This window comes from Myotis nattereri, assembly GCF_964212035.1.
Source record: "Myotis nattereri genome assembly, chromosome: 3".
Classification (NCBI taxonomy): domain Eukaryota; kingdom Metazoa; phylum Chordata; class Mammalia; order Chiroptera; family Vespertilionidae; genus Myotis; species Myotis nattereri.
In genome coordinates this window covers 78,477,385-78,503,004 of record NC_138077.1, presented here as the reverse complement: position 1 = coordinate 78,503,004, position 25,620 = coordinate 78,477,385, and the positions used below count along the sequence as shown (strand labels likewise).

The window sequence follows — 25,620 nt, the reverse complement described above, 5'->3', positions numbered from 1 at the left end:
GACAACACAATGAAAGAGAATTACAGGCCAATATCCCTCATGAACATAGATGCCAAAATCCTCAACAAAATTCTAGTAAATCAGATTCAGCAGTACATCAGAAAGATCATACACCGTGACTAAGTAGGATTTATCCCGGGGATGCAAGGATGGTTCAATATCCACAAATCAATAAATGTGATACATCACACAAACAAACTGAGAGACAAAAATCACATAATCATATCAATTGATGCAGAAAAAGCATTTGACAAAATCCAACACCGTTTCTTGATAAAAACTCTCAGCAAAGTGGGAATAGAGGGATAATATCTCAACATAATAAAAGCCTTATATGACAAACCCACAGCCAGCATCATACTCAATGGACAAAAACTAAAACCATTTCCCCTAAGAACAGGAACAAGACAGGGATGCCCACTCTCACCACTCCTGTTCAACATAGAACTGGAAGTATTAGCCATAGCGATCAGACAAGAAGAAAAAAATAAAAGGCATCCAAATTGGAAAAGAAGATGTATAATATCATCAGACGTGATGATATTATACATAGAAAACCCCAAAGACTCCATCAAAAAACTACTAGACCTAATAAATGAATTTGGCAATGTAGCAGGATACAAAATTAACACCCAGAAATCTATGGCATTTTTTTGCACCAATAATGAACTCACAGAAAGAGAACTGAAAAAAAATCCCATTTACCATTGCACCAAAACATAAGCAAGGACGTAAAAGACCTGTACTTGGAAAATTACAGGACATTTAAAAAAGAGATAGAGGAAGACATAAACAAATGGAAGAACATACCATGTTCATGGATTGGTAGAATCAACATCATTAAAATGTCCATACTACCTAAAGCAATCTATAGATTCAATGCAATACCTATTAAAATACCAATGGCATATTTCAAAGATCTAGAACAAACTCTCCAAAAATTCATCTGGAATTAAAAAAAAAAAAGACCCCCGAATAGCCACAGCTATCCTGAAAAAGAAGAACAAAGTTGGAGGGATCACAATACCAGACATCAAACTATATTACCAAGCCACGTTTCTCAAAACTGCCTGATAATGGTACAAGAACAGACATATAGACCAATGGAACAGAATAGAGAACCCAGAAATTGACCCAAGCCATTATACTCAGTTAATATTCAACAAAGGAGGCAAGAGCATACATTGGAGTCAAAACAGCCTCTTTAATAAATGGTGCTGGGAAATATGGTCAGATACAAGCAAAAAAATGAAACTAGATCACCAACTTACACCACACAAAAACAAACTCAAAATGGCAAAGGACTTGAGTGTAAGACGAGAAACCATAAAAATCCTACAAGATTCCATAGGCAGCAAAATTGCAGACATATGTCGTAGCAATATTTTTACTGATAAAGCTCCTAAAGAAATGGAAATCAAGGAGAAAATAAATAAATGGGGCTACATAAAAATAAAACGCTTCTGCCCTGACCGGTTTGGCTCAGTGGATAGAGTGTCGGCCTGCGGACTCAAGGGTCCCAGGTTCGATTCCGGTCAAGGGCATGCACCTTGGTTGCAGGCACATCCCCAGTAGGGAGTGTGCAGGAGGCAGCTGAATCAATGTTTCTCTCTCATCGATGTTTCTAACTCTCTATCCCTCTTCTTCTCCCTTCCTCTCTGTAAAAAAAATCAATAAAATATATTTAAGAAAAAAGAATAAAATAAAAACGCTTCTGCACAGCAAAAGAAACTATCAACAAAACAAAAAGACAGACCACTGCATGGGAGAATATATTTGCCAATGCTATTTCAGATAAGGGTTTAATCTACAAAATTTACAGGGAACTCATACAACTTAACAAAAGAAAGATAAACAATCAAATCAAAAAATGGGCAAAGGACCTCAATAGACACTTTTTGAAAGAAGACATACAGAAGGCCAAGAGACATATGAAAATATGCTCAAAGTCACTAATCATCAGAGAGATGCAAATCAAAATGACAATGAGGTTCCATCTCACACCTGTCAGAATAGCTGTCATCAACAAATCAACAAATGACAAGTGCTGAGGAGGATGCGGAGAAAAAGGAGCCCTCTTGCACTGCTGGTGGTAATGCAAACTGTTTCAGCCACTGTGGAAAACAGTATGGAGTTTCCTCAAAAAATTAAAAATGGAACTCCCATTTGACCTAGTAACCCCACTTCTAGGAATATATCCCAAGAAACCAGAAACACCAATCAGAAAGGATATATGCACCTCTATGTTCATAGCAACACAATTTACCATAACTAAGATTTGGAAACAGCCTAAGTGTCCATCAGCAGATGAGTGGATTAAAAAACTATGGTACAATGGAATACTATGCTGCTGTAAAAAAGAAAGAACTCTTACCATTTGCAACAGCATGGATGGACATGTTGAGCATTATGCTAAGCAAAATAAGCCAGTTGGAGAAAGATAAATATCACATGATCTCACTCATATGTGGAATATAATGAACAACATAAACTGATAAATCAAAATAGAGCCAGATTAAAAAAAAGAAAAGAAAAGAAGTATTTTAGAAGTAATCCTGTTATTTGCAGATTTTTAATATTTGCTACAATTTTTGTGATATTACACGATGTTAGTACAGTTTGGTAATATTATTATACTTAAGATCTTTTTTCTTGAAATATTAATTTCTATTACATATGTTTAAAATAGTTTTTCTTGAAATATTAATGTTTATTGCATGTAAGGTTATTATATTTAAAATCATTTTTCTTAAAAAATTCTCAGTTAAAAAAAGAAAGCTTTTAATAAAAATTTCGTAACTTAAATTTTACAATATCCTGTTATACATAATTATTTAAAAACTACAACATTTGCTAATGACTGATTACAATAATCGTGTTGCATTCATTTCCCTTACATGTCTTAAGTGCAGGCACACCATTTCTTGCCACTAATACTAGCAGTGAAGATTTTAGCATCCAATTGCCACGTCATTAGTCTTGAACTGACTTGTTTGGTGTGTACAACAGGAAATATTTCGCTTTTGGAGAACAAGAAAAATAGGTTTATTTGTGTTACGCTTATTAATTTGTGCAGTTATCCAGTGTCTGGTAAGTTAATGTTCAAGAAAAATATTAATTTTTATTAAAATTTTCTATTATTTTATGTTAATGATTACTCATTTATTTCAGCCCTTTGTATTCAGCATGTCTCTATTGAAATAAATCGACCTTTCTCTGAAAATTGAAGCTTTTTTTTTTGTGGCCCACATAAAATTAAACCTTGCTTATTTGGCCCATGTTAGCCTTTGAGTTTGACATGCTAGTAGTACATTGTATTATATTACTGTGTATTATAACTAGAGGCCCGGTACACAAAAATTTGTGCACTCGGGGGGGGGGGGGGGTCCCTCAGCCCGGCCTGTGCCCTCTCACTGTCTGGGACCCCTTGGGGGATGTCCATCGGCTGGCTTACGCCTGCTCCCCAGGGGATTGGTCTAAGCTGGCAGTCAGACATCCCTCTGGCAGCCCAGGAGCCCTCGGATGATGTCCACTTGCCGGTGGGGAGCAGGCCTAAACTGCAGTTGGACATCCTTAGTGCTACTGAGGAGGCAGGAGAGGCTCCCACCACCACCGCTGTCCTGGCAGCCATCAGCCTGGCTTGTGGCTGAGCAGAGCTCCCCCTGTGGGAGTGCACTGACCACCAGGGGACAGCTCTGCATTGAGTGTCTGCCCCCTGGTGGTCAGTGTGTGTCATAGTGACCAGTCGTTCTGCTGTTAGGGTCAATTTGCATATTACCCTTTTATTATATAGGATAGAGGCCTGGTGCATGGGTGGAGGCCGGCTGGTTTGCCCTGAAGGGTGTCCTGGATCAGAGTGGGGGTCCCGCTTGGGTGCCTGGCCAGCCTGGGTGAGGGGATGAGGGCCATTTTCAGGCTGGCCACACACTCCCATCCTCTCCTTTTTTCTTTTTCTTTTTTTTTCCTGGGATTTATTTATCTTCTATAATTGAAACTTTGTAGCCTTGATTGGAGCCCATGTCCCATCAGGGCAGGCAGGAAGCTTGGCTTCCTCCATCACCGGGGGCAACCCAAGCTTCCTGCTCACTCCAGCTCCTTGGCCACCGCCATCTTAGTTGGGTTAATTTGCATAACCGCTCCTGATTGGCTGGTGGGCGTGGCCTGTGGGTGTGGCTTGAGCATAGCTGAGGGACAGTTAATTTGCATGTTTCTCTTTTATTATATAGGACTAGAGGCCCGGTGCAAAAAATTTGTGCATTCGGGGGGCGGGGGGATCCCTCAGCCCAGTCTGTGCCCTCTTGCAGTCTGGGACCCCTCGGGAGATAACGACCTGCTGGCTTAGGCCTGCTCCCGGGTGGCAGAGGGCAGGCCCAATCCCTAGGTGCAGCCCCTGGTTGGGCTCAGAGCAGGGCCGATTGCAGAGTTGGGGCACCGCCCCCTGTCATGCACAGAGCAGGGCGGATTGGGAGGTTGTGATGCCACCCTCAGTCATGCTCAGGGTAGGGCCGATTGGGGGGTTGGGGCACCGCCCCCTGTCACACTCAAGGCAGGGTCGATGGGGAGGTTGCGGTGCCACCCCCTGTCACACACAGAGCAGGGCCAATCAGGGGGTTGGGGCGCTGCCTCCTTTCATGCACAGAGCAGGGCCCATCAGGGGGGTTGGGGCTCCGTACCCTGTCACACACAGAGCAGGGTCAACCAGGGGGTTGGGGAGCTCCCCCCATCACTCACAGAGCAGGGCGGATCAGGGGGTTGGGGCACCGCCCTCTATCACCCACAGAGCAGGGCCGATCAGGGGTTGGGGCACCGCCACTGTCACACTCAGGGCAGGGCTGATGGGGAGGTTATGGCTCTACCCCGTCACACACAGAGCAGGGCCCGTGGGGGAGGGCTGGGGCGCCGCACCCTGTCACGAACAGAGCAGGGCGGATAGGGAGGTTGTGGCTCCGCCCCCTGTCACACACAGAGCCGCAGAGTGATCAGGGGGTTGGGGAGCTCCCCCCTATCAGGCACAGAGCAGGGCCGATCAGGGGGCTGGGTTGCCGCCCTGTCACACACAGAGCAGGGTCCGTGGGGGGGGGGGGGGCGGTTGGGGCGCCGCACCCTGTCACACACAGAGCAGGGCCGATCAGGGGGTTGGGGCACCGCACCCTGTCACACACAGAGCCGCAGGGTGACCAGGGGGTTGGGGAGCTCCCCCCTATCAGGCACAGAGCAGGGCTGATCAGGGGTTTGGGGTGCCTCCCCCTGTCACGAACAGAGCAGGGCAGATAGGGAGGTTGTGGCTCCACCCACTGTCACACACAGAGCTGCAGGGCGATCAGGGGGTTTGGGCGCTGCCCCGTCATGCTGATCCCGGTGTCAGGAGGCTTCGCCGCTCCACTGATCCTGGTGCTGGGAGGCATATTACCCTTTTACTATATAGGATAGAGGCCTGGTGCACGGGTGGGGGCCAGCTGGTTTGCCCTGAAGGGTGTCCTGGATCAGGGTGAGGGTCCCCACTGGGGTGCCTGGCTAGCCTGGATGAGGGGATGATGGCTGTTTGCAGCTGGTCACACACGCTTCAGGGTGGGGATCCCCACTGGGATGCCTGGTCAGTCTGGGTGAGGGGCTGAGGGCTGTTTTCAGGCTGGCAGGTGACTGAAGCTCCCAACTGCTCCTTTTTCTCTTTTTTTCTTTTTTTATTCTGGGCCAGCTTTAGCTCTGATTCCAGCTCTTAGGCCTGCCTGCTGAAAGCAGGTATCTGGTTTGTTTGTGTTCTATAATCGAAACAATGTATCAACTCCAGCTCTGAGATCCCGGCTCGCTGAAAGCAGGTTTCTGGGGTTTTGTTTAGCTTCTATATTTGTAACTATGTTTCAAACTGCAAGCTCAGAGGCCAGCAAGGCAGGCGGGAACGTTGGTTTCCTCCGTCACTGAAGCAAGCAAGCCTCATGTTAGTTTCAAGCTGCCTGGCTGCCGGCCGCCATCTTGGCTGGCAGTTAATTTGCATATCACCATGATTAGCCAATGGGAAGGGTAGCGGATGTATGCTAATTACCATGTTTCTCTTTTATTAGATAGGATGTATCGTATTACATTACATTTCTGCTATTGTTACATCTACGAATGAATACTTGGAGTGGTCAGTAAAGTCTATGAGTCAGTTTAGACAGAAACTGAAGCTATGAGAAGTGAAGTAACTAGACAGTATTATGGCGGTCACTGACCCGTATCTGACAAAGCTGAAATCCACATTAACTGTTTACAGCACTGCAGGCAACACCTCCAGGTTTCTTTCCTAGCAGAGCTGCTCCTGATTTCTCCTTGCAGAGGAGTTTGCACCACCCCCAATGAGTACAACTCACAGGACAAATGCCAAGTCTACTTGTCCATTAGACTGCAGACTTCTGCACATACTGAGCAAAGCTTCATAAATACTTTAACCCCTTAGGGTTTTCTCAGGAAGGAAATAAAGTTGAAGAATACCTTGATTCTATAGTAGCATTTTAAAGCTTCAGTCTGAAGCCCACAGGTGGTTCGTGAAATCAATTTTGTGACTCATGATCAACAGTTTTTTACTGATTTCACAGAGGAAGGGAGAGAGAGAAAGAGATAGAAACATCAATGATGAGAGAGAATCATTGATAGGCTGCCTCCTTCACGCCCACTTCTGGGGATGGAGCCCGCATCCCCAGGATTTGCCCTAACTGGGAATCGAAGTATGACCTCCTGGTTCATAGGTCAAACACTTAAATATTAAATAGTCTCTTTATTATTTTTTTAAGCAAATAGAACAGAATATAGGGCATCTTGAGTAAGAAAGGTAAAAATTCTTTCTTCTCGTTGTAAATATGCATGTATACTAAATTATAAAAGTAAAATGTACTTTTTCCCATGGGTCATGGTCAAAAAAGTCTAAGATCTCTCTTCAGGTCTTTCAGTGGCCCCAACCAGACATCCCCCATGGACAGACTACAGCAGTGGTGGCTCACCTATAACCATATGCAGAAATAGTTTATATATCTGCAGGTTTCCAGAGAGTTGGTTGATTTTAATGGGATCTGCAGCTTCCAAAAGGTAAAGAACTAGTATTGGAAAGGCACAATATAATAAAACAAAATAAAAATAGAAAATGTGACTTTTAGCTTTAATAGGTAAGATGTTAAAAAAAACAAAAAAACCTCATGCCTGTTTTATACAATTAATCATGCCCAGACTAGATAATTATTATCAAGAATCATCTTGACTAACCTGTTAAAATTAAGGTGACAGAGGCAAAAATTATTTGTGGATAGAAGAGTAAATTCCCTACAAGTCCTGACAGCCATAATGAACAATCATTATTACATTCTATATAGATGAATGTGTAGTAGTTCATTAATAGTCAGTGAAAGTTTTAACTGAAAAACTTAACCTAGAGGTGAGGGGGAAGAAGCCACAAATAAGGATGGAAAATAACATGGGGACACAAGGTGGGGGGATAAAACCTTAAAACACAGTTCACTTTTCTATGATCAAACCAAACAGACCTCCCTAATCTCACCTGTGTGAAAGCAACACTGGTCTGACTTTTCCTAAAATGTATGACTAAGCACAAAAGGAGACGGGAGATTCAAGCTCTTCCTTAAATGTAGGGTGTCCACGTTAAATCGCTAAGCTTTGTGTGGGAAGGAAATAAGCCAGTGTAACTGGAAATGATTGCAAATGCATGTCAAACACTTTGCATGCCACAGTTTCATGGGTTTACCTCAGGAGAGAGGCAAATGCTGGCTTTGATGAACACAGCTGGACCTTATTTCTTCGTTTCATTTCCACAGGTGGCATCCTGCAAGACAGAAAGCATCGGTCAGAAAGCAGAGCCAGGCAGCAGGCCTAGAGGGAAGCAAACGGCCTGGGAGCTCGGTGCCACTACTGAGCCGCCTCTCAGGCAGGAAATAAATGTCCTCACAGCAGCCCCGAGCTATGACAGCACCTCCTCCAAGTCCTGTGCACATGTGAGGATTTCTGGATGCAAGGCAAGGGAGATGGGAAAGGCAAGGTACTGAGTGGCCCAAGGTGAATTGAAGGGCACTCTAGAAGGGCTTGGATTACTGTGCTGGGGAAGCCACAATCTGGCTCTTTTCAGATGTCCCCCAATGCCTGAGAAACCTAATTGACCCTCAGTGCACACAGCTATCTGGGTCCTCCCTGCCACACCTGGGGACGCTGGCCAGCAGTGACCAGCAGCTGCCACAGAAACAATGACCTGAGCAGGTGGCACTCACCTGCCTCGTGATCTGGTGACTCCACAAGTCACACTGCTTAGAGTCATGTCTAACTCTCCTCCGTGCTTGGCACAGGTGAGCCTGTGTGTCTCCTGAATGGAGCACTTGTCTCCACAATTTGAAAGGGTATTGTGAGAGGCAGAGAAAACAAAAATAAAGGAAGGGGATAGGGTGGCAGGTGCCAGGCTTCGTCAGGAGAGCAGTAAACAGCTTAATGCAAAAACATTCGTGGTCATCCATTATGTGATGAATTAATCCTGTGGTCGGCAAACTGCGGCTCTTGAGCCACATGTGGCTCTTTGGCCCCTTGAGTGTGGCTCTTCCTAAGCCTTAGGAGTACCCTAATTAAGTTAATAACAATGTACCTACCTATATAGTTTAAGTTTAAAAAATTTGGCTCTCAAAAGAAATTTCAATCGTTGTACTGTTGATATTTGGCTCTGTTGACTAATGAGTTTGCCGACCACTGTCCTATACTGACCTCCTGAAAGACACCCTGAGAAGGCAGGCTGGAAGTGACTCATTTAAGACTACCAGGGGTTGGTTTGATAAATTTAAGAAAAGAGGTATTTGTATATAAGGAAGATTAAAACAGGGAATTATTTGGGGATCTGCACCAATTAATTCAATTTACATTCTTTCTACTGGGAAAAAATGATTCAGTTTCGAACAAAGTGCTTCTTGAACAGATTTCCAGAATGAGTTAAGTTTGAGAACCAAGGTTCCACTGTAGTTTTTAAGGGAGCAAGTTCACAGCAACACCTATTTGAGGTAATTTCCTACTGTGCTTTCTGTGACTGGAGTAAAGCATTAACTCAGGAGTGACACAAAAATTCATCAAATCCTGATGACAAAAGACTGTGCTGGCCCTAGCTGGGTAGCTCTGTTGGTTAGAGCATCATCCAGATATGCCAAGGTTACAGGTTTGATCACCTGCCACGGCACATACAAGAATCAACCAATGGACCTTGAAGAATTATGCCACACTATTCTGCTCTCTGAGATCTTCTGAGGAAGTGACATTTAAGGAAATCTTACTGAGGATCACTGAAGAGGACTCTAGAAGCTGAAAAGGTTGATATTCACAGAAGGTTTTGTAAAAGTAATACAACAGCGGGTGACACAGTTCGCAGCCGAGAAAGGCAGAGGACGCCTGGAGAATGGTAAGATCAGGATGTGGGCTGAAGAGAGTCTCCTGAGCACCAGGACGAGAGGGTTAGAAGGAACCTGCGCTGCACCAAGTCCGCGTCCCTTGAGGGCAGGTGTAAAACCTGACTGTGGAAAGGAAGTCCGCAGGGCTGATGGCGGCAGGGGATTCTAGACCTAAGTCCATATCTGCGAGAGGCTGAGCCCAGAGGGGTGGCCTGAAGAACTGCCAGAGCCATGCAGTGCCAGGGGGCTATACACTAGCAGTCGTGCAGTTGTTTTGCCTCTGTTTGGTCTTTGCTTTTATTCGCTAAACCCAGTTCATAAGACCTTTCACATGCAAACACTCACCTGTAACTGTGGTTCAGGTGGAGGTGTGGACTTGTGGAATCTGGGGAAAGGCTGAGGAGGAGAGCTGGTCAAGGAGAGGTAACCAGGAGTCTGGCACTGGGACATTCCTGACCCTCTGGACCTAAGCAGCTATTTTTCTACTAAAAAGTCAGCCCCTCCCAGCAGCCTCAAGGGAAAAAAATACAGCCACACTGAGACTAAACCCTGAGCAGAACAAAGGACACAAAAAATCTGAATAGCCCTGAAGAGCCCTCAGGGACTGGGCTGAAGAGAGGTCTTTCAGTCCCAGAAAGCAATACAATACCTTCCCTACCTATAGCTCTGTCAGAATCAGCCACTTGAGAGATTATGATAGACAGCAGGGAGACAGGCTAAGTGGGCAGATTGAAGTTCCACCTGCTTGCAGGCAAGACTGTGGAAATTGACACAAAGAGAGGAGCAGTGGGTCACTTGGAACTTCAACATGGTGCTGACTACCTAACAGGAAACTGATAACTGACAGACAGAACAGAAGAATGGGATCTTAAACCAGCCCCCATGGGGCATTAAAACTTGGCTAAAACAAATGACACTTCACTTTTTCACTTTATTTTATTTTTTCTTTATCTTTTATTTAAAATTTTTTTCTTCTTTATTTTCTTAGTTTATTATTTTTTACTTTTTTCACATTATTTTTTCTTCATTCTATTTTTATTTTTCTAGGTATTTGTTATTTGCATTTTTTGGTTTATGTGTTTGTTCTGTGGTGTTTTCTATCCATATACTTTTTCTTCCTTTTCCTTCTTTCTCTTTTCTCTTTTACCTTTTCTTCTTTTTTCCATATCATTTTTGCTTTCTTTTTGCTCTTTTAATTCTTTTCTCTGGTCACTTATAGTGGGGTTATTGGTCGTGAGTACACTCGTGTTTTGTTCCCTTTGTTGAGTTGCATTTTGTGCTGTTTGGTCAACGTGGTAGAGAGCAAGCCACACAACCAGACATCCTGAGAGGACTCTCCATCCACAAACAGGACAATAACAATCAAGACCCAACTACACAAAGAGAACCCAAATATCCCAAGAAGGGGGCATCCCTAGAATACCCATCCTAGAAGACCAGAGAGATTACATCACTGGGTCCCACAAAATATCTACTATATAACAAAAACTCAAAAAATCTGGGTGGTATAGCAGTTTGATCTAATACATAGAAACAATCACAAAGGAACAGCAAAAATGGGGAGACAAAGAAACAACCCCCATTGCAAGAAAAGAAGTAATCACAGAAAAGGAAATAAACAAAATGGAGGCAAGCAATTTATCAGGGAAAGAATTCAGAGCAACGGTTATAAGGACACTGAAAAGGATGGAAGACAAATTCAATAACATGTGTAAGAATCAAGAGAAAATGAAGAATCAAGAGGAAATGAAGAATGGCATAGCCACAATAAAGAACACAATAGAAAGCATCAACAGTAGACTAGAAGAAGCTGAGGACTGCATCAGTGAGTAAGAAGACAAGGTACAAAACACCACCCAAGCACAGGAGGAACTGGAAAGAAAATGTAAAAAGTAGGAGGAGAGCCTAAGGGAGCTTTGGGACAACAGGAAATGAAACAACATCAGCATAATAGGGTTTCCAAAAGGAGAGGAAGCAGAGCAAAGAATAGAAAACCTGTTTGAAGAAATAATGACAGAAAATGTCCCTAATACTGAGAAGAAAAAAGCCACACAAGTCTAAGAAGAACCAAAAAAAACCGAAACAAGACATATCATAATTAAACTGACAAACATCAGTGACAAAGTGAGAATCTTAAAGGCTGCCAGATAGAGACAGAAAGTTATCTACAAGGGATCTCCCATTAGAATATCAACTGATTTCTCAACAGAAACACAACAAGCCAAAAGGAATGGAATGAAATATACAAAGTGATGCAAAGCAAGGGATTTAATCCAAGAATTAGTGTCCAAAAATGGGCAAAGTGAGTTTATTACCATCAAGGAAGCAATGCAAGAAATGCTAAAGGGACTACTGTAAAAAGAAGAAATCTAGGGAAGAAGGAACACAGGCATAAAGAATGAAAATGGTGACAAACAAGTACCTATCAATAATAACTTTAAATGTAAATGGATTAAATGCTCCAATCAAAAGACCTAGGGTAGCTGAATGGATAAGAAAACATGACCCATATATTTGCTGTCTACAAAAGACTCACTTCAGAACAAAGGACTCGCACAGACTGATAGTGAAGAGATGGGAAAAACTTTTTCAGGCAAATGGAAATGAAAAAAAAAAGCTGGGGTAGCAATACTTATATCTGACAAAATAGACCTGAAAGTGAAGGACATAACAATAGATAAGGAGGGCCACTTCATAATACTAAAGGGATTGATACAATAAGAGGATATAACTCTGGTAAACATATGTATATGCACCCAATACAGGAGCACCCAAATATATAAAAAAAAAATTCTGGAAGATATCAAGGGATAGATCTACAGCAATACAATCACAGTAGGGGACTTTAATACTCCATTGACACCACTGGATAATCCTCTAAACAAAAAATCAGCAAAGAAACAGCAATCCTAAATGCCTCATTAGATCAGATGAAATTGACATCGTCAGAACACTTCACCCCAAAGCTACAGAATGTATATTCTTCTCAAGTGCACATGGGACATTTTCAAGATAAACCACATATTAGGACACAGGCAAAGTATCTTCAAATTCAAGAAAGTAGAAATCATATCAAGCATCTTCTCAGATCACAATGGCATAAAATCAGAAATCAACTACAATTAAAACAATGAAAAAAAATCAAACACTTGAGGGCTAAATAGCATTCTATTAAACAATGATTGGGTTACCAAAGAGATCAAAGAAGAAATAAAAAGCATCCTGGAAACAAATGACAATGAAATCACAACAATCCAAAATCAATGGGACACAGTAAAATCAGTCCTGAGAGGGAAGTTCATAGCACTACAGGCCTACCTCCAAAAACAAGAAAAACTTGTAATAAATTATCTAACTCTACAACTTAAAGAATTAGAAAAAGAGCAACAAGAGAAGCCCAGAGTAAGCAGAAGGAAGGAAATAATAAAGATCAGAGAAGAAATAAATGAAATAAAGACAAAAACAACAACAACAAACAAAAAAACCAACAACACAGAAGATCAATAAAAACAGAGCTGGTTCTTTGAAAGGATAAACAAGATTGATGAACCTCTAGCCAGGCTCACCAAGAAGCAAAGAGAGAGGACCCAAATAAATAAAATCAGAAATGAAAGAGGTGAAGTAACAACTGACACCACAAACATACAAAGGATTATTAAAAAAAATATGAACAACTCTACTCCAATAAACTAGACAACCTAGACGAAATAGACATATTCCTAGAAAAATACAAGCTTCCAAGACTCAATCAGGAAGAATAAAAATATCTTAATAGACCGATAACTACTGATGAAATTGAAACAGTAATAAAAAAAAAACTTCCAACAAACAAAAGCCCTGGACTGGACAGCTTTACAGGGAAGTTTTACCAAACACTCAAAGAAGAACTAAAACCTATCCTTCTCAGACTGTTCAAAAAAATTTAAGAGGAAGGCACACTTCCAAGCTCTTTCTATGAAGCTAGCATTACCCTAATCCCAAACCAGATAAAGACACCACAAAGAAAGAGAATTACAGGCCAATATCCCTGATAAACATAGATGCTAAAATCATCAACAAAATTCTAGCAACTTGGATCCAGCATTACATTATAAAGATCATACACCAATAAGAGGGATTTATTCCAGGGATGCAAGGCTGGTACAGTATCTGCAAATAAATAAATGTTATACGTCACATAAACAAACTGAGAGGCAAAAATCACATAATCATATCGCTTGACACAGAAAAGGCCATTGACACAATCCAACACCTTTTCCTGATAAAAACTCTCAGCAAAGTGGGAATAGAGGGATCATACCTCAACATAATAAAAGCCTTCTATGACAATCCTACAGCCATCATACTCAATAGGCAAAATCTAAAACCATTTCCCCTAAGAACAGGAACAAGACATGGATGCCCACTCTCACCACTCCTGTTTGATATAGTACTGGAAGTGCTAGCCATAGAGATTAGACAAGAGTAAAATAATAAATGACATTCATATTGGAAAAGGAGAAGTAAAACTCTCATTATTCACAGATGACATGAAAGACTCCATCAAAAAACTATCAGACTTCATAAATGAATTCAGCAATGCAGCAGGATACAAAATTAACACTCAGAAATCTATGGCATTTTTATACACCAATAATGAACTCACAGAAAGAGAAACTAAAAAACAAAACAAAAAACAATCTCATTTACCATTGCAACAAAAAATTAAGATACCTAGGAATAAAGTTATCTAAGGAGGTAAAACACCTATACCTGGGAAAACTACAGATCACTAAAAAAAGAGATAGAGGAAGACATAAACAAATGGAAGAACATACTGTGTTCATGGATTGGTAGAATCAACATCATTAAAATGTCCATACTACCCAAAGCAATCTATGGATTTAATGCACTCCCCGTTAAATACCAATGGCATATTTCACAGACCTAGAACAAACTCTCCAAAAATTCATATGGAATAAAAAAAACAACAACCCCTGAATAGCTGCAGCAATCCTTCGAAAGAACAAAGTTAGAGGAATCACAATACCAGATATACAGAATACCAGAATCACAATACAGCTATATTACAAAGCTACTGTTCTCAAAACTACCTGGTACTGGCATAAGAACAGACATATAGACCAATGGAACAGAACAGAGAACCCAGAAGTCTACCCAAGCCATTATGCTCAATTAATATTTGACAGTGGAGGCAATATCATACAATGGAGTCAAGACAGTCTCTTCAATAAATGGTGTTGGGAAAATTGGACAGATAACATGCAAAAAAATGAAACTAGACCACTAATTTACACTATACACAAAAATAAACTCAAAATGGATAAAGGACTTAAATGTAAGACAGGAAACCATAAAAACCTTAGAAGAATCCATAGGCCACAAAATATCAGACATATGTTGTAGCAATATCTTTACCAATACAGCTCCTAGGACAATGGAAACTAAGGAGAAAATAAACAAATGGGACTATATGAAAATAAAAAGCTCTGCACAGCAAAAGAAACCATCAACAAAACAAGAAAGTCCACTGCATGGGAGAACATATTTACCAATGTTACCTCCAATAAGGTTTTAATCTCCAAAATTTACAGGGAACTCATACAACTTAACAAAAGGGAGATAAACAATCCAATCAAAAAATGGGCAAAGGACCTCAATAGACCCGTTTTAAAGAGGACATACAGAAGGCCAAGAGACATGAAAACACTAGAGGCCCAGTGCACAAAATTTGTGCACTGGTGAGGGGTCCCTCAGCCCAGCCTGCCCCCTCTCACAGTCCAGGAGCCCTCAGGGAATGTCCTACTAACAGCTTAATGTCTTAAGCCATAGTCTGGCCTCCCTCTATGGGAGGTGACCAGCTGATCAGGGGAAGGTACCACCCCCATCTCCCCACTGCTGCTGCCACTGCCGGCTGCCGCAGCCATCAAGGTGTTTTCATCAACATGGACTCCACTCCCTTCACCACGAAAAAAATGACAACTTTCTTTAGGCATTTTCAAGATGTCTCTTTCATAGAATATGACATTTCTTTCTTTTTTTTTATCCTCACCTGAGGATATTTTTCCATTGATTTTTAGAGAGCGTGAAAGAGAGAAGGAAAGACAGAGAGAAACATCAATATGAGAGGGACACTTCGATTGGTTGCCTCCTGCATGAGCCCTGACCTGGGCCCCGGTCAGGGAGGAGCATGCAACCTAGGTACATGCCCTTGATCAGAATTGAACCCAGACCCTGTGGTCCACAGGCTGAGGCTCTATCCATAGAGCCAAACTGACTAGGGCAAGATATGACATTTCTTAGCCCCTTCAGCAGCAGACCTTCATTTTTTCCTTCAGGAGTGAGATGGAAAAACCCTTGATGACTTTCTTGAATTCTTACTACCCAAGTTACCAAGAACACTGCGAGTGGCATACAGGGAGCTTAGCCAATGAGCTGTCAGAAAAGGTGTTTCCTCTGTAGCTCACGTACAAAGATGGGGCTGCTGGCGCGCTGTCTCTCAGCCGGGGCAGGCCCCCCTGTGTGTTGTGTCTTCGCTCCAGGCCCACCTCCCTGTGTGTTGTGTCTCCGCTCTGGGCCCGCCTCGAGCCCCAGCTGTGCTGTGGCCATTGGGGCTGGGAGCGGCATGCAGTCCCCTCCTGCCCATCTGAGTGCACATCCTCCTCCTGAGCCAGTCATGACTGTTACTGTGTCCTGACTAATTTGCATATTACTTTTTTATATATATAGATGCTCAAAGTCACTAATCATCAGAGAGATGCAAATCAAAATGACAATGAAGTACCATCTCACACCTGTCAGAGTGACTATCATCAACAAATCAACAAATGACAAGTGCTGGAGAGGATGCAGAGAAAAAGTAATCCATGTGCACTGCTGGTGGGAATGCTGACTGGTGCAGCCACTGTGGAAAACAGTATGGAGTTTCCTCAAAAAATTAAAATGGAACTCCCATTTGCCTCAGTAACCCCACTTCTAGGAATATATCCCAAGAAACCAGAAACACCAATCAGAAAGGGTATATGCACCCCTATGTTCATAGCAACACAATTTACAATAGCTAAGATTTGGAAACAGCCTAAGTGCCCATCAGCTTATGAATGGATTAAAAAACTGTGGTAAATCTACACAGTGGAATACTACACTGCTGTAAAAAGAAAGAACTCTTACCATTCACAACAGCATGGATGGACATAGAGAGCATTATGCTAAGTGAAATAAGCCAGTCAGAGAAAGATAAATACCACATGATCTCACTAATCTGTGGAATATAATGAACAACATAAACTAATAAACAAAAATAGAGGCAGAGTCATAGAAGCATTGAACAGACTGTCCAACCTAAGAGGGTAGGCAGGGGAGGGGGAGTGTAAGATATCAACCAAAGGACTTGTATGCATTCATATGAGCATAACCAGTGGACACAGACAGTAGGGGGGTGAGGGCATGTGCTGGGGAGTGGGAGCGGCTGGGGAGAGGTCAATGAGGGAAAAAGGAGACTCATGTAATACTTTAAACAATAAAGATTTTAAATTAAAAAAATAATAATCCAATGAATGCATAACTAAGCAGAACAACAAATCAAAGTCAGTCTCTCTGTCTCTCTGTGTGTCTCTCTGTGTGTGTCTCTCTCTGTATGTGTCTCTGTGTCTCTCTCTGTGTGTGTCTCCCTGTGTGTGTTTCTGTGTCTCTCTCTTGCTTAAATCAGTAAGTTAAAATTAAAAAAAAAGACTGATGAATTCAGACAGTTCATTGTCTTCACCATTTCTCCTAGGACAACAATGTATTTGTAAGTAAATATCGATCTAGTAAGCTTCCTTCTCTTTTGTTTTTGTCTTCCATTACTAAGTGTGGGACAGAGACAGGATGTGGTGGAGATGGAAGGAGATTCTTGTGGTATAATTTTCATGTAGTATATAATCAGACTAAGTTCTCTAGCTAAATATTTAAGTCCAAAGCCAAAAACGTGTGGCTAAAGCCACCCACCTAGCATTGAGTCTTTTCTGGTGATCATTTGTTAACGTCCTTTCATGAGGAGTATTACAATTATTTTTCAATCAAACAGTGATGATTAAATACAGAAGTATCAATTTATATTTTTATGTAGGAACACAGGCTAGAAACATGATCTAGGATCTACTATAGAAATGCTAGCACAAAGAGCTAAACTTTGTCTAAGACAGGAAGTTGTTGTGTGGTTTATTTTGGTAAAATCGTATACTACTGCCCATTCTGGATTTAAGGGTCATCAATACATTTTTCCCAAAGGACTGACAATGGAGACAAGAGTAAAAGTCCTATTAGCAGAGTTTTCTATGCAATAAAACTACCTTTACCTCTTCAAAGTTTTATATGTGACATTTTAACTCAAAGTTGTTATAAAATACACAGATAACATCATTCATCAAATATTTTTAAGCAAAGGAAGATATAGGTAGTATCCACATTTCACCAAACAATCTCTTATCCAAGCATTTTAGGCTGGAAAGGTTGAATAGCTCTGAGTCCAAGAATCATTTCACCAATTCAAGGAGATGAAATATTATATGAAGACAGTTATATCCCAAAGATGGTCAACACCACGGCTTCACTAGAAAGTCAATAAAAAGGTGTTGCTTGTCAGTTTTTAAAACTGTTAGAGATTAAAACATATAGGGTACTAGAATAAAACCCTGGTTTATAATGGAAAGCTAGAAAAGTTTCAAAATGTTACAGGCGATTTTAATAGGTCCCTCTAATATCATTTGTGTGTCTGTGTGAAAGACTAGTTTGGAAGTTATTTTTTCTTTAAATAGATCATTTTATTTATTTTTTAAATATAGTTTATTGATTTTTTTTACAGAGAGGAAGGGAGAGGGACAGTTAGAAATATCATTGATGAGAGAGAAACATCAATCAGCTGCCTCCTGCACACCCCCTACTGCGGATGTGCCCGCAACCAAGGTTCATGCCTTTGACCAGAATTGAACCTGGGACCCTTCAGTTTGCAGGCCGACGCTCTATCCACTGAGCCAAACTGGTTAGGGCTGGAAGTTATTTTTAAATAGCAAAAATTAAACTTACCAATAGACATTTGTTCCCCATAATATACAATGCAGCACGTAATAGAGGAAGACAGCACTCAGGAAGATAGCCACGAGGTAGCCTCTCATGGCTGGCTCTCCTGAAACACAAGTCCAAAGGCAAGACTGTTATACAGATGCATTTATCCAATGGCTCAACTATAAGTACTTGTGAATAAACACATAAAAAGGGAAAATTAGAAGAAAATGATGTTGGCCTATTATTTTCAAAATGCCCGCTAAATGTGCAGAAAGAGACATTTTCTCTGTCCCTCCTCAGTCTCTTTTATCAACACAACATAATCTATGCATAACCCAACAAACAGTTCCATTGTTTCAAAGCTGGTGACTTCCCTACTACTTTCTCATGTTGGATAAGAAAGAAAAAAAATCGCTCAGGACAAAATTTTATATGGAAATTTGAAAACTTTCAGAAGCAGTAATGAATATCTATTTTTCTCTCTCTCAATAGAAAGTGAATATATGCCTTAAGATGTAAATAAACATTTCATTTCCTTAGTCCTTGAAATGACTTTTAAGTGTTATGCATTACAATTTTTACAAGTCCTTTTTCTAATTTTATAAAAAATGGATAAAAGTGCTATTAAAAATATTTCCCATATCCTCAATTTTGATGCACCTTTAGATGCACCTATGTGATTTTTCAATATCAAAGCACAGGTAAATTCAGCTAATTACGTGCTTTGTATTAAATGACAGTATAGTTCATCACACATTTGTAGACAGAAAAACCTTGACACCTTTCTAAAATATAAATGCAAAAAAAGCCTTTAGAGAACACACATATTTTTAAAACCCAAAACATGTTCATTTAGTTCCCACTTTTACTTCAAAGATAGAAATAAATAAGTCCTCATTTCCACCTGCAATTAAATACAAAAGACGAACTTATTATATATGGTTCCACAATAGGTCTTCTATTTCAATGCCTGTGACTTTAAACAAGTATACTATTTCCCTTGCATCTCTTCATACATTTCTTGTTCATCTGGACAATTGCATGTACCACTCCTCTCACTCCTACTCATATCTGTTAACCTCAATCAGGGTAATGCAGTGTAGAATGTGCAAATGTGGTTGCATGCATTTCCAAATAATGCAATGCTGCCTCCCTTTTCATGGTGAAATAAGTGTAAATGGGACTCTTAAAATAAATCATTCCTTTGTCTTCCTAAGTAGAATACACTGAACCTAATTTAAACTTTCCTTGGTAATGAAGGTCATCGTAACAAATGTCATGATTGTGCTGTGCTCTATTCGAGTCGAGACCTCGGAACTACTGAGCGCGGGGGCTGTGTGCTAACCTGTAGCGACTATCCAGTCAAGGCTGACAATCTTGCCTCCCAGGTGGCAGCTGGCGCTTCCCACTGCTATTAAGGCAGCCACCACCCCGCATTCCACTGTGATAAGTTAGTTAAAAATGAATGTATGTCAGGGGAAAGCAAATAAACTAAATGAGCAAACTTTCGTTTACACATACTTCTAATTTAGTATACATAATCCCTGTGGAGCGTCCACACTGGTTGGAAATCAGAAGACAGGGTTCATGGCCCAACTCCACATAATTCCCAGCTTTGGGTACCTTAGGTAAGCCTGTTCCCCTCTTCCAACCTGAGGACCCAAATATGCATTTATCATCATTCCCCAAATATTTTTAAACAAAGGAAACCGCATGTAGTATCTACATTTTATCAAACAATCCGCTTAACTCACATGTTTACACTTGAGAGCACACCACCAGAATGACAGGCATCTAGGACAACACATGACACAAAAACATGTGCTGAGTATGTTTGTGTATTTTACTGTTGTTTGTTTTCTAACCCGAAAGTGTGGGGGAGAGACTGTCCCAAACTGAGGCTGCTGGTGGACGCACAAGCGGGACCCGGGACAGAAGAGGGAGGTTGCTTACTGCAACCACTTAGAGACTGACGGGAACTGATGTTTATCTGACATAAATCAGCACCCTTTCCCCTGCCTCCACTTCATGCTGGTTCCCGGAACCGGCTGCTGTCCTGACCTGGACAAGCACGTGATTTCCCATACCTGCTGGCATCCGCATACTAGTACTGTGACTACCCTCGCCCCCACCCCTTTTTACTCTATATAATCCTTTGGCACCTGCCAAGTGGGCGCAGGAATCTATTTTGCCTTGCAGCCACCCTGGTCGTGTCTCCTTGGTTAAGTTTCCCTTCATAAACTCTATTAATTGCCAAACTGGAGTGACCAATTTCTTTCTTTGCCTTTTTTTCTATCCTCCACTTTAGAGGTAGATTTTCTTTCTCTGGGCTTTTCTGGGGTTTGAGTATAACTAACAATTGGCAAGCCAGGCAGGAGACCAAAAAAAAACAAAACAAAAATCGGCTTTGGGGAAAGGGCACCTGGAGGGGAAATCCCAGGTTGGACATATACATCCATGTGGGGTGGCCCCTATACTCGATAGATGTGTGAGTACAGGGATGCCTCCAAAATGCCAGGTGATCTCAAACATCTGTGTCAAGGCAGGAAAAGTTATGGCCACAGCCATAGGCTGGTTCCTATTGTGGGTGGTTTGACTGGCCACTGATACCCAGCTAGATGCCATGGTTAGAAAAGTAGGAGAACTGAAACTAGAAAAAGACATGGGAATATCTACACTCTGTTAGCTCGGGACGGCTGACAGAGGTGAGGGAGGAAAGGCCCTTTGAGCAGAGCACACTCTTCTATGGAAGCCATGAGGTCTCTGTGTGCATCTGTTTGTATGTTCATGTGTGTCTATATACATGTGGTGTTTGTGTGGTACTTTCTACCTTCATGTGGTATTGCTGACTGGTAAAAGAGCTATGTTTAATTGGCTTAAAGGATTTAAGCACTAAATTAAGGAGTGAGTATTCTAAAATTGTCAGAAATACAGAAACCAACCTAAATGCTTTTCAGGATCAAGAGATTTGGGAAAATATATTAAAACTAGCTTATGTTTGGTACTTTAATTAAAACAGGTACATCTTTACCTTTTATTTTACCTAGGCTTAAAATTAATCAGCAAAAATAATTTAGAATGAAGGCTGATTTTATCTAAAGTCTCATCAAGTTTTGTGGGTAATCTAAACATAATTGTTAAGTCCCAATAAAATAAATAGATGTAAGTAGAATAAAAGGCCTTTAGGTGACAGCTTTAGCAATAACTATAGAAGGTTTATGAAAAGAAGCCTTTGAAGAAAATATTTTTAATGTGTGGTCAAACTTGCCAAGATTAAAATGGATTTAATTAAGTGGATTTAAATATTAAAAGTAAGCTGTTGTAACAGAGTTTGGTTCTCTTTCTCTCAGTTAAAAAGACAAAGTTTTTTTGGATTGTGGGTCTGCTCCTGATAAGATATTATAATAAGTTTTCTGCCTAGAAAAGAAAGATTCTATATTTTAGCAAAATAATTTTCTGGCCCAGCATGCTAAGTGGTTGAGCCTATGAACCAGGAGGTCATGGTTCAATTCCCAGTCTGGGCATATGTCTGAGTTGTGGGCTCGGTCCCCAGTGTAGGACATGTAGCAGGCAGTCAATCAATGATTCTCTCTCATCATTGATGTTTCTATCTCCCTCTCCCTCTCCCTTCCTCTCTGAAATCAATAAAAAAATTAATTTAAAAAATAATTTTCTGGGTTTTACATTGTCTTAATCAGGTCTTTGATTACTAAAGAAAATGGAATCATCTCAATAGTTAAAGCTAAGCTTCTGCATTTGAAATACCCTGGACGACTTTCAGCAAAAGGGAGTAACAACAAAATCTATGAAATTATGGCACATATGGATGAAGTCCACCCTGCTTCTGCAAAGATGACCCCTCATTGCCAGATTTCTGCTGTTCGGATGTCCTTGTAATATGCCAACAAGCTGCTCCTGAGTCAGGGAAATTAAGATGGGCAAACAAGGGTTGTCAATCAAATGAAGAGACAGGGCTATGGGAAACCTGACAGTCCCTTGGTTCTTCCAGGCTCCCTGGAAAACGCCATGTCTCAGTATTTGCGTTCCTTCATTCACCCTAGTGCCTGTAAGCAGGACTTATTTCAACTGCCACTCCATCTACCTTGATGGCAACTACCATCCAACCATCCACCGGATGCAGTTGGTGTTGTTCTCCATTATATCCTTGTTGTGTGTTTATCTTCTGGATGGGTTGTAGCCTTTCCTTGCTGCAAGGCTGATGCCCTCACAATGACAAAGAACTGTGAGAAAATGTGTTCCCACTTGGGTTTGCCTTCCAGCTGCTCCCTCCAGGCTATTTGCCTCGCCCCACCTTGTGCCCTGGGATGGTGGCTCTGGACCTGGCACTGTCTTCCTTCCCGACCTCTGTGAAATGGGCTCATATTGATGACCTAACGCTAACTTGTGAAGATTTGCTTTGTGCAGAAAACTTTGCAGGCTTTCCTGAACCACCTACAACAAGGAGGACAGGCAGGGAATATGCAGAAAATTCCAGGTCCGGACACTGCAGTAAAGTCCTTTAGAGTCGCATGAGACCTGCATTGTCACAAAGTACTAGCCTAATCTATCCCCTAAAAATCTGGAAGAGAATTTTGTGGAATTCTGGGGGACTGGTAAACATTTATGCCCTACATAGCACAGTGCCTTCAACCACTATATTGTCTAGTTAAGTAGGGACATATGTGGGATTTAGGGAGCCAAACAACAGGCTGCCTTTGAGAAGATAAAAGTACTGGTCAAATTAAAGTCCTTAGAATGTCCCCGGCAGGGTTACCATCTGAGTTAGATGTTTCAGTAACCCTGGAGGCATGGGCTGGGCATTCTGGCAAAAACAGCAAAAGGAAAGAGTGTCCTTGGATTTGGTATCAGATATACCCCAATAGAAGAGCAATTACTGACAATGCATACAGTGCTCTTACCAAAGAGCAGGCAGTTACAATAAGAACTTCCCTTGCTGTTAAGGGTGGGCAGACAGACAACATGGTTCATGGAACTGGCTCTTCCACGGCTCAGACTCCCACACCCACTGTTTACTGATAACAGAGTAGCACCGTCAAACAGTCCTCTGCCTTCAGAGAGGCAGCAATTATTAAGCCCTGTTGAATCTACGGACCCTCCAAATGCTCCCATTCCTGTTCCTGAGTCAGCCCCGGCAATCTGCAAAGAAGGAATATGGGAAGTTCCGGCTGGAGCTTGGTAGGACTCTAGGCAGGATAATCCATCTACCTGGATGGCAGTTACCATCCAACCATCCACCAACACTACCTGGTTGGAAACAGGAACAATGGGCTGAGTTAGGAGCTGTTTGGTTGGTAATCAGGCATGAACCTTGACCGCTGATCCTATATACTGACAGGTGGGCCGTTTAAAGGGAGTGCCTTTATGGCACAATGACTATAAAGGGAAAGGTGGATAATTATGAACAAATCTTTATGGGGACAAGAGAGTTGGACTCACAAGAACATGAGTCAGACCTTGTCTTCCATGTCCCTGCCCATAAAGCATCCACACCTTGGTAACCAGGAATCAGATGCCTTGGCAAAAATACACACTTTAGCGAGTGAGCCATCAGTTGGCACTACAGTTGGGTGTACCGGAAGAGTAGGTGTAGCAAATAAGCAGGGCTGCCTTTAAAAATACAGTGACCTGGTCCATACAGTTATTGAATGGAGGTTCCATCTCCTATATCAGTGATTTTCAACCTTTTTCATCTCATGGCACACATAAACTAATTACTACAATTCTGTGGCACACCAAAAAAAATATATCTTTTTGCCAATCTGACAAAAAAGATAGGTATAATTTTGATTCATTCATACCAGATGGTCCAACAAACTATGATACAGAGCACCAGGCCCTATGGTCCCCGGACCTGGGACAGTGTCTGCAATGGGATGTCCCAGGGTGAGTCAGATACTCCCCAGCCCTGTGTGGGGAGGAACTGCTCAGTCTCTGGTGGGATCCTGTTATCCTAATGCAATGAGGAGCCACGGAAGCACTACTGAAAGAGGGGAGAAGGTAGGAGTCCTGGTCTGGCATGTTCCTCCCCGTATTCACCTCCTCACGCCAGGAAGCACCACCTCCCCTCGCCCACATGTATGGTTTACACAGTCCTGTCAGCTTCCAAAGACTGGCCACATTAACATCTAAAAATCAGGCCACAGTGTAATTCTCATAGAGGGAGAAGATCTCCCAATTCACGTCCCTACTAAATATTTTTCTTTCTGATCTTAGGCTTCTGCTGTTCCGGTGGCATCCAGTTTGTCTTCCAACAGCCTAAAACATGCGTCATATGTAAGTTTCCCTTAATAAACTCTATTAATTACCAGCCTGGAGTGGCCAATCTGTTTCTTTGGTCTTTTCCTGCTCTCCACTTAAGAGGGAAGTTTTCATTCTCAGGATTTTTCCCAGGGTCTGTGTGCACTAACATAAAGTCAGCTGTTCTCTTTTGCTACACAGTTAAATGCATGGGTTTATGCTTAATGTGGCCTGTGCTGTATTCTTATTGGTCCGACAGGAAGATGCAGTTGGGCGTTGCTTTGGCAGAAAGCCCAGCATCTACTGATGGCAAAGGGAACAAGCATGTGAGGGATATGAAGGTCTGCTGCTTCCAACCCCTCAGGCTGTGCCTCCCTTTGCACTTTGGTCCGTCTTCCTCACTCTCTGTAATGCATGCTATCTTGATGTATTATAGGTATTTTTAAAATGACCTTAAGTTTATTTTGGTATTAAGCAAGAAATAAATTGAATATTAAGTGTGTGTGTGTGGGGGGGGGGAAGCATGGTTCTGTTTATTGAGAAATCATTAGTAAAATCTAAGTGATGGAGAGAATTAAGGTTTGGGATTATCTGAGTCAAAGTTCAAGCCAGTGAGGTGCTTGGGATACTAGACACATCACTGAAGTGGCTGGTGGCTCAGACAGACAAGATAGCCAGCCCAGACACGGGCCCTTCTAATATGTGCAACAAATGTTAGCTTTCCTTCCTCCTCTTGTGCTGGATGAGCAGAGAACTGTCAAGGAACTGACCTCCAGCCGGTTCTAAAAGGCAATTCACTGTGTAGGTGAGAGCGGTGAAACACTGTGGCCGGAGGTCATGAGCCACGCTTCATGATGACAAGTAGGACTGTCAGTGCGGACAGGGAGCTTATCTCATCCCAAAGACTGAATGCAATTTTTTT

At 41.8% G+C, this 25,620-nt stretch overlaps 1 protein-coding gene across 5 annotated transcripts in view; it reads right to left on the bottom strand.

Annotated features, from left to right (window-relative positions):
- Positions 1–25,620, bottom strand: part of ST3GAL6 (ST3 beta-galactoside alpha-2,3-sialyltransferase 6) — an 85,696-nt gene that overhangs the window by 28,193 nt on the left and 31,883 nt on the right. For all 5 annotated transcript variants that reach the window (XM_081086718.1, XM_081086715.1, XM_081086716.1 and 2 more), the window contains 2 exons: positions 18,462–18,561; positions 7,730–7,807 (listed from right to left, as the gene is read on the bottom strand). In XM_081086718.1, the coding sequence (XP_080942844.1) occupies positions 7,730–7,807; positions 18,462–18,550 (167 nt within the window). In that variant the 5' untranslated portion in view covers positions 18,551–18,561. The remainder of the gene's footprint in view (positions 1–7,729; positions 7,808–18,461; positions 18,562–25,620) is intronic.